The following is a 10,571-nucleotide window of genomic DNA, read 5'->3' on the forward strand; positions in this document are numbered from 1 at the left end:
AGAGCCCTCGGGGGACTGGGCTCGTCACCGCGGAAACCACACAACTTTTCCAGGATCTATTTTATTTACGGGCAGACCGTTTACCACCCTCACACTTACCCACCTGACTGCCACTGTTGTCGAGTGCACTTCAAACACTGTTAATTGGTTATTAATTGTGTGTGTGTGTGTGTGTGTGATGAGCTCGACCACCATCACACACACACACACACACACACACACACACACACACACACACACACACCTGCTCCGTGACCACTGGGGCCGGGGCTGTTTCAGCTTCGTGGTGCCGCGCCTGACGACTCATCAGCGGATTAATTTCTGAGGATTTTCTCCTGCCTTTTGTTGCTATGGCGGTTGCTACTAACGGCCACTGAGCCCAAAGTCGTAAACAGACACCAGTTAAAGGGCAGAACCCAGAGTATGGTCACAAGTTCGGCTCACTGTAATGAAAGACTATTTTAGGGGTTTTATTTCTTTATTTCTGACCCTCTTGCAGTCTGGACAAGGACAGGGAGCGAGGGAAAAGGTGGTGGAGAAGTTGTAGTCTGAGAGACATGATGAATCAAGTGCAACATCATCTCCTGGGTCTCAAAACACAACCTGTGCGAATGCAAAATGTAGGCCTCCGTTTCTCGGTTTCTTGTGTGGACGCATGGGGGGTTTGTTGGTCTCAGGATTGAGTTAACTGCGGCCAAGTAGCCAGATTACTGTGGATTAGCAGGCATTTAAAATAGTCACGTTATCCCACCAGTGCCTGCAGAGTCAGCTACAATAACACCTTTTTAGGCTGCATGCCAAATGTTTGCTGAAAGGAAATGATATATATACAGTATAAGTGGATAACTGTGCGAGGTTCTGCCCTCATCTGCTGCTGTGAAGCGTTCAGGTGCTTCATCGGTCGAAAGAGTTCCTGCAAAGAGCCAAGAGTGAGGCGTGACTCACCTTCTGCAGGGACATGGACTGGAAACACACACCTGTTTAATGAGATACAAATGCACGACCTGGATACACACAGATAGAGTGAATTTATCCTTTATTCAACATTTGTTGGTTCCTGGGCGATAAAGCTGCAATATTATACCCCAGTATGGGTTAGTTCATGTCCTGGTAATGATATATATCACACAGGGCTGTGCAATAATTCAATATGATCATTTATTGCCCATTAATGGAATCGTATCATGATTAAATAATGTATTAAGATATCGTGATACACAATTACGCCATCAGAGTTGATAATAACAAGCACATCCTCAGATACAACTCAGCTTACTCAGAAAATGTGGAGCTGGGAGGAGGCCTCGGGGAAGACCCAGGACTAGGTGGAGAGATTATATCTCCACACTGGCCTGGGAATGCCTCGGGATCCCCCAGTTAGAGCTGGTTAATGTGGCCCGGGAAAAGGGAATTTTGGGGTCCCCTGCTAAAGCTGCTGCCCCCGCGACCCGACCCCGCTTCATCGGTCGAAAGAGTTCCTGCAAAGAGCCAAGAGTGAGGCGTGACTCACCTTCTGCAGGGACATGGACTGGAAACACACACCTGTTTAATGAGATACAAATGCACGACCTGGGTACACACAGATACAGTGAATTTATCCTTTATTCAATCAGTTGCATCAAGTTCAAGATTATATTTTCACAGCTGGGAGGGAAAACACTTGTGAGGGAGGTGATGCAACAGTCAGAAACTGGAGAATGCAAAAATATGAATTATATTATAGTTGAAATGAATTAATTGACAGAAAAGTATTTGGCAAAAAAAAAAGAGCAAACATTCGTTGGTTCCTGGGCGATAAAGCTGAAATATTGTATCCCAGTATGGGTTATTTCATGTCTCGGTAATGAAATATATCACACAGGGCTGTGCAATAATTCAATATGATCATTTATCGTCAGTCAATAGAATCGTATCATGATTAAATAATGTTTTGAGATATCGTGATACACAATTACGTCATCAGAGTTGATAATAACAAGCACATCCTCAGATACAACTCAGCTTACTCAGAAAATGTGATGTGAAATATTTTGAGTTTATATTTTGCCCTAAAGTTCTTTATAAAATGAGAAAATACTCAGTATATTTGATTTGTCACGTATTAAATTCACAAAAATAGGCTTTACCATGAGGTAATTTCTATAATGATTGAATTACGAGAGAACATGCTTTATCTTGATATAAATCATAATCAAGAAATAAAATGATCTAAGTCGGGATTGAATAGGAGCCAGTTGAGGTGGTTCAGGATCATCTAGTAAGGATGAACCCTGGGCGCCTCCCTAGGGAGGTGTTCCAGGCACTTCCAGCTGGGAGGAGGCCTTGGGGAAGACCCAGGACCAGGTGGAGAGATTAGATCTCCACACTGGCCTGGGAACGCCTCAGGATCCCCCAGTTAGAGCTGGTTAATGTGGCCCGGGAAAGGGAAGTTTGGGGTCCCCTGCTAAAGCTGCTGCCCCCGCGACCCAACCCCGGATAAGAGGCTGAAGATGAGATGAGATGGGGGATTGAATATTTTGGCCACATTGCCCAGTTCTAATATCGCAACAATAAAAAGTCTATTTTTGTAAACTCCTGTGAATTAAATACGTAACAAATTAAAATGTACTGAGTATTTTCTCGTTTATTAAAAACTTTAGTGCAAAATCAACAGAAGCTGCAAGGATCAGAACGTTAAGCGTCGTCCAAAGTAACGTAAATATATCAGTAATGCAGTTCAGCCGCTGCAGGTTTTTCAACATCATATAGAAATGATATAGAAACGACTGACATTTTTATGTGGTTTTGACAATATATTATACATCTCATCATATTGCCTGGACCCGGTCCCATATTTTCAAAAGTGACAGTTTTCTGCTTTTCTCTGTTTTATATATTTAATGCATGAAAATGTGGTTGTTTACGACTGATGGTCGGACAAAACACGCAAACTGAAGACGTCATCTTGAGCTTCGGGAACTTATTTATGGACTACTTTGTGTTGAATCAAACTTAATAATAAATTGATTTATCGGTAAAATAATGGGTAGAAAATAAGTAATGAACAATAATTGTTATATTTTTTAGTAAAGCAAATTTGTGGGCAAAGTAGCTTTACATTTTCTTAAGGATTTAAACTGAACCAATCCTGCTAAGTTGAATAGTAAACACTGGATTTGAATGTCATGTTTCCCATCGATTGCAATGATCAAACAAAATTTTGATTTCAAGTCCCATACGCTCAAAAATATGTTCGTCTTCTGGTTCATCCTGAGATTCATGTTGCTGAATGAGGTCCGTGCAGAGTTTGACCGTCGGATGCTGTTTTCACACGTTTCTGCTGAAAGCGGAAAGTTTCTCTGTTGTTAACATAAAATCAGATTTTAACGAGCATGATTTGTGACATCACAACTAGTGTGTAAGTCAATCCTGATCCAATCTGTAACTTATACAAGTGTGACGTAGAAACCTGAAGCTGCCTGTGCACACACACTGGGAATGTGCTGCAGTGAAGGAGGAGACAACTTGTGTCCAGCAAAATTAAATTACATTAACAACATTTGCATATTCATAGATGCTGGAATTTTTGATGAGGTACAAGGAGTAGCTTTTTTTAGGATTTTAATATGGAAATTATGAAAGTTTTTCTAGTTACACGCACATTATTGTTCCAAGAAGACTGTTGGTATGTGTGTTTACATGGATCTTTAAAGATTGAGTGAGTCCTAAAAGATAAGACGAGAGACTTTGAGTTGACTTGATGCAGATGTTAAATGCATCATGTCAACTCAAAGTCTGAAGGGGAAGGTCAGTGTGTGAATATATAATGTATCTGTAACTTACACACAATTGGGTTTCTCAAAAGTCAGTTTCTACACAGAAATACATTTTTGTATCTGCAGGTTCTGCCTTGATCTCAGCTGTGCATCCTTTACACCCTGAACTCAGTCAAAAAGGTCTTTGGCAGGCGATAATATGAGTTTGACTGGTGTGAAAACAGTGAGCTCTGTAGAGAAATCATTAAAAAGCTAAAAGCCACACAGCCACAGATATTATGTGAATCCCTGAGGATGTGGAAAAGAAGCCAACTTCATTATCGATCCAGAAGTCAGCTCCTCTGTGATTGAGTACAGCCTCACGTAGAAACTCTTTTGTGTTGCTGTAAAGCAGGGGTGTCAAACTCAGGCCCATGGGCCAAATCTGGCCCGCGGTGTAATTTTATTTGGCCCGCAAGATCATATCAAGGTTCTATAAGAGCTGGCCTGCGAGTAAATAGCACATACACGTCTACTTTTCTGTTGACAAACATGAGCATCCATGCTACCAGTCTCTGCAGACACACTTAATCCACCCCTCCCCAAAAAACGGCCAAAAGAAAGATGGAAAACAGGAGCTTTCAGCACAGGTGGGAGGCAGATGATCTGTTTCATGAAGGTAAAGACCTGTTTGTCTTGTATGCAGAGCCACCGTGGCTGTAACCAAACAATATAACGACAAGTACAAGGACCTGCACTGAAAATGTTCAACATTACACATCTGGAGAGAAGGGGAAACATGCACATTTGCAGTCTGCAGTTTTTTAGTAAATATTGAGTTTGGCCCGCAACTTTGTCCCAGTTTTTAAATTTGGCCCCCTGTGAACACCCCTGTGAACACCCCTGCTGTAAAGTGACACTAACATTTTTTTACTTCTCCAGTGTGAAAGGTGACGGTGAAATGAAAAGCATCTGACTCTCAACTGTTAACCTTTACCTGGTGGTGCTGCTGCTGCGGAGAGACAATACGTACCATCATCAAGGTACTCACCCCCCCCCCCCCCACACACACACACACACACACACAGTTTTTGTTATTTATCATTGTCTGTTCATGGGGATTTAATTTTACATAATAGATTTAGGGGAGACTTTCTTTACCTTCCAGATCTACAAATGTTCCACAAGTAAGTGTAAGATGTAGCCGCGACTCCATCACCACCTTTTATGCATGGACGTGTGTGTGTGTGTGTGTGTGTGTGTGTGTGTGTGTGTGTGTGTGTGTGTGTGTGTGTGTGTGTGTGTGTGTGTGTGTGTGTGTGTGTGTGTGTGTGTGTGTGTGTGTGTGTGTGTGTGTGTGTGTGTGTGTGTGTGTGTGTGTTTTTGTGTGTGTGTGTGTGTGTGTGTGTGTGTGTGAGACACACACATATATATATATATATATATATTATATATATATATATATATAATATTTGTGCAAGAAAGTAAAAAAATACAGCACGCACATCCAAAAATGTTAAATACTGGGTGCTTGACAGAAAACCAGGTACAAAGGTAAAACGATGAGTCCGCACACCAGGTCACACTATTAATAAACGCTATATGGAGCAGACTCTGGTGTGCGGACTCATCGTTTTAACCTTTGTTTAAATATTTAAACAACAAAACAGTTAACAGCGTTTTTTCCCCGCTCACCAGTTGTGGAGTTTGTGAAGCCAACAGCAGCATCATGTTTTACGGGTCTTCCTCTGGGGCCAGTATGTCCCTGCCGTCCAAGAGCCGCCTGAAACGTCAGAGCAGGACCTTCACACAGGTACACACACACACACACACACACACACACACACACACACACACACACACACACACACACACACACACACACACACACACACACACACACACACACACACACACACACACACACAGGCAAAGACAAACACACCGCCATTTCAGTCTTTCAATCTCAAGAGACCATCCAAGTTAAATAAAGGTCAAATTAAACAAACACACTCTAGCAAATATGAACACAGTTTTCAAAGAAGTGCTTGTCTGTGAATTTTGTCTAACTTTACCAACAGGGCCAAATGTCACTTGTGGTATCCAGCCATGTAGACAGTTTTGGCGTTCTTTGCTGATGTTTTGTGATATCCAAGATTGATTCTTCAGTAAAACCGTGACCGTTTCTGTAAAGAATTGTTGTTGTACAATTTTTTAGCCGCTAGCCAGAAGCATGACTCTGTGGAGGGGCATCATGGTCAGTTGTTCGGTCTACCACTTTGGTCCTGACAGAAATATCGCAACATGATTGGATGGATACCTCTGTCGTATATTTTGGTGAACTGACCCTTTAATGTAAAAAACATATACTGTACATAATGATATTGTTGGTTTCTTCCCCAGGTCCTGTACCGTACTCTGAGTTACAGAGACCGTGTCCCAGTAGAAACTGGAACAAATACTCGCGGGGACCGGCGCTCGACGACTGAACCCCCAGAGCGGCCGGCGGACGACCCAGCTGAACTCTCCACGCAGAGCTCGGCCCCCGGGGTGCTGAAGATCTTCGGTGATGAAATCTGTGCCGGTGCCAACTACAAGAGCGTCCTGGCCACGCCGCGCTCCAGTGCCCAGGAACTGGTCAAAGAGGCACTCGAGCGCTACTCTCTCAACAAGAACGCTGCCCACTCTTACGTCCTGTGCGACGTGATCGGGCGTTTGGAGGGGGGAGGCGGAATAGGAGGAGGAGGGTGGCGAACGGAATGCCTGCGTGCGATGGGGGACAACGAGAAGCCGCTGTTGCTTCAAGAGCTGTGGAAACCCAGAGAAGGGCACGCTCGCAGATTTGAGCTACGCAGGAGAGCAGAGGTGGAGGAATTCAACGCCAAGGAGAAGGACACCATCACTGCTGGTGAGGACACACACACAAAGACAAACACACACACATATATGGAAACACGCACACACACACACACACACACACACACACACACACACACACACACACACACACACAGCAGCTGGTCTAAGCACCTTCCTTTTTGTTGACATGTCAAACTCAGCAGAAAAGCACAGCTCGTTACCTCCTTGTGTGCGTGTGAGTTGTGTGTGTGTGTGTGTGTGTGTGTGTGTGTGTGTGTGTGTGTGTGTGTGTGTGTGTGTGTGTGTGTGTGTGTGTGTGTGTGTGTGTGTGTGTGTGTGTGTGTGTGTGTGTGTGTGTGTGTGTGTGTGTGTGTGTGTGTGTGTGTGTGTGTGTGTGTGTGTGTGTGTGTGTGTGTGTGTGTGTGTTTGTATGTGTGTGTGCGTGTGCGCGCGCGCATGCAGAATAAGAGCTTTCGTCACAGTTATTATCCTGGAGAGGGGTTATTGTTCCTGGTGATTACTAGTGTTTTCTGCGAAGACAGGGTTTCATTTCGGGTTTTTTTTAATCAGAGACACACACTTGCATGTTCTAAGGAGCACTTAAAGAAACACACATTGCACACACACACAAAGCGCAGTGCAGTGGAATTGCATGGACAGCCCGTCGATTGATTGAGTGAAAGCTGAATCGTTTGCGTCCGGAGGTGTGGATGGGTTTCAGCACTGTAGTGTTTTTATGAATGACACATTTCTACTACACACAATATCAAGTACCTGCACAAAACTGTACTGGATCACAGCTGTGTTCACTCAAGAGATGAGAGATTCACTCGATTCAGTAGTTCGATTTTAAAAGATAATGTGTAAAAACAAAATAATTTAAAGAAAATGCACAAACTCATTAAAACTAGTGTTTGTTTACATCTGCAATGCAGTAATATGAAAGTGTCTGTCTGTTGGAACCATAAAGTGACCTTTACATAGATTGGTTTACTGATGTATGAAATGTTTGCCATTCACACACACACACACACACACACACACACACACACACACACACACACACACACGCACACGCACATGCACATGCACACACAGGCACACACACACCACTGTGCATCCTGTTGAAGACATGTACATAAACGGTTAGTGAACAATAGCGTTCAGAGAGATAGACGAGTATTTTCAGCCTCGGTCACACATTGCACTTTGCAGTCTCACTAACGTTTCTCATGAAGCATGCCAGGTTTACTGGTTGCTATGTCAACGTGTGTGGTAACCAAGAGAATCAGTCAACAATCTTTTTTAAATGTTGCGCAGCACAGTTGTTCTACATGTTTGGGACAGGACATAAGACGATTATAACCATCCCAGTGAAAACCACGAAAAAAGGATTAAAGACCAAAACTAATGCTGCGTTAAACCACCTCTCGAGGCTTCTCACACTGTCTGCAGAACAGTTATGATTTTGTTTTCAAAAGAGGCAATTGGGTGCCTTCATATGTGCACATATTTACCATATTAAAGGTCCCATATCATAGAAAATGAGATTATGTTTTTATTCCTCTGTGCCGGCGACAGCTGTAGTTGGAGGCATTATGTCTTCTGTTCGTCCGTCCATCGTCCCATCGTCCCAACACCATGTCTCAGGAATCCCTGGGAGAAGTTTTCTTCAGATGTGCCACAAATGTCCACTTAAACTCATGGATGAACTGATTAGATTCAGTCAAAGGTCGTTGTGACCTCACGAGACACACTTTTGGCCATAACTCAAGAATTCCTAATTAAAACAATATTTTACACAAATGTCTAACAGGATAAAATGATGCAGTAATGACATTTTATATCCAAAAGGTCAAAGTGAGGTTTCTGTCCATCATCTTCTGTGCTTCCAGGCTGAAGATGTGTGTGTGAGGAATCAACGTTTCACCAAAAAATACAATTAATACATTTTTTTTTATATCGAATTCCTTCAAAGATTTCATATATTCTGTAATTCTGGACAGTTTGGATGTAAACTGAAAAGCAAAAGGCTTGAATTTTAGTTTGATTATACACGGGCTGCTCTATAAATACTGTGAAGTATCCAAACGCTCAATCCACAAAGAAATGCACGCAGCCCGTATTCAGACACTGTGCCTTTAAACAAGCCGTTAGGATTCGTTGCGATGTCACAACCATACTATATGTAGAAGTAGTGCTTTGCAATGATGCAATATGATGGTTTATCATCTTTCAGTGGAATCATATTGTGATGAAATCATATATCGAGATATTGTGATATACAATAATGCTGTCTAGTCTAGTTTATATGTTGTTTGGTTGGCAGTCATCCAGGATTCATAGAACCACAGTTACTTTTGTGACTTTTCTTTTTTAAACACTGGGTCTATGGCACAGAGGAATAAACTATATCAGACTTTGGCAACACATTCTTCTTAATAGGATCAATTTGTTGTGAGTTTTGGTCTTTCCATTAGATTTGTCTGCAATAAGAAAAAAAGATTTTGACCGGCCTTCTCCTTTAAAGCATCCCTCACTGTGCTTAGACATTTCAGTTACAGCTCTGTCTGAAAACAAACATTTAATCACAGCAAAAATGCTTTTACATTTTCTTTATTAGCAAACACATTATTGCACATATTTCATATTCACACTAACCTTTTCTCTCTTTTGTGTTAAAGTGTTTAGAAAACTCACACACCATGCAGTCTCTTTCTCTTTAGCTCTCCGTCTCTCACTTTTTTCCCTCCCCTGGTGTATGTGTGAGCGTGCATGCACATGTGTGAAATGTGTGTACTGTTACACACACATATGTTTATACGACGAGATCGCACTTTAAAGGTACGATAGGATTTTCATGGATTAAATGAACACATCACAGCCAAATTGATTGTTTTATCAACCTGCAGTTATGCAATCTACATTCCTGATTCAGCTGTTTTAAATTATTCTAAAATCAAAGACACAAACACCCAAACTGGCCCAAATGATAGGACAAAGCAGCCCTGAGGTGCTATCGATGTGTGCGATTGTTGCCTGACTTTGAATACAATATCGTACTAATTTGACAGTGATATGTTAGAGGGGAAAATCCAGTACCTCATACCTTTAACCGTATCTCTCCTTACTAACTGCTGTCTCACTAGAAGCACCACAGACTCTTTTATGCTCCACAGTGCATGCATGTCTTGTGATGTGCGGATGGTGTTTGTGTATATGGGGGTGTTGTGTGTTTGGTGTTTTGGTGAGGGGCTGTTTTCTCAGACTCCCCCTCACCCCTGCCCTCCCTAACCCCTCCCACCCTGCTGTAGGGCCCAAAACCTCCCAATTCCTGGCGGCTCTAATGGGTCGGTCTGGGCTGGGCAAACACAGGAGCTCCCCTCTGCGGTCTGGTCGAGCGGTACAGTCCAGCTCTAAAGGTGGGGACTGGCCTCAGGTAGGGTGGCTGTCAGTCATTGCCATGGAGACCACTTCGACCTGCGTTGTCACCAGCGCCACCCCCATTGCCAATGATTCAACCAGTGTGAGTGTGTGTGTGTGTGTGCAGAGCCATCGCATGGCCTCCAACTAAAGTCATGAGGAGCTGCTCAGTTCACCTTTCATCAGGTTGACTGTTGTCAGCCACATGTGCTGCTCCATCCAGCGCCATTTACTGCATCAACCAGCACTTATGTCCTGTACTTTACTCAGACTTCACTCATGAGTCAGACATACATGCTAACAATGCACATGTCACCAATGCACATGTCTTCTTATTTTCTGCTCTTTCTTTCCTTCTGTTTCCTCAAACTCTCTCTGACTTTTCCTTTTACTCCTTTTTATTATTCTCCACCTGTCCTCCCTCCTGCCCTTCTCTGTCCCTCCTTGTTTCTCTCGTTCATTCCTCCTCTCTGCCTCCCTCTAGATATTAATGCTCAGGCTCGTAAGCTCCAGAGGAACAGGGCGAAGGGGACGTTGACCCTGCCCCGGTCCAGC

At 43.1% G+C, this 10,571-nt stretch overlaps 1 protein-coding gene across 1 annotated transcript in view; it reads left to right on the forward strand.

The window, feature by feature from the left end:
• Positions 1-5,463: 5,463 nt before the first annotated feature.
• Positions 5,464-10,571, forward strand: part of radil (Ras association and DIL domains) — a gene marked incomplete at both ends in the record, with an annotated part of 19,110 nt that continues 14,002 nt past the window's right edge. Inside the window, 4 exons of the mRNA XM_083925992.1 lie at positions 5,464-5,547; positions 6,138-6,642; positions 9,908-10,015; positions 10,501-10,571. The exon at positions 10,501-10,571 is cut by the window's right edge and continues 45 nt beyond it. Of these exons, the coding sequence (XP_083782118.1) occupies positions 5,464-5,547; positions 6,138-6,642; positions 9,908-10,015; positions 10,501-10,571 (768 nt within the window). The remainder of the gene's footprint in view (positions 5,548-6,137; positions 6,643-9,907; positions 10,016-10,500) is intronic.

This window comes from Echiichthys vipera (assembly GCF_963691815.1).
Source record: "Echiichthys vipera genome assembly, chromosome: 2".
In the NCBI taxonomy this organism is placed as follows: Eukaryota; Metazoa; Chordata; class Actinopteri; order Perciformes; family Trachinidae; genus Echiichthys; species Echiichthys vipera.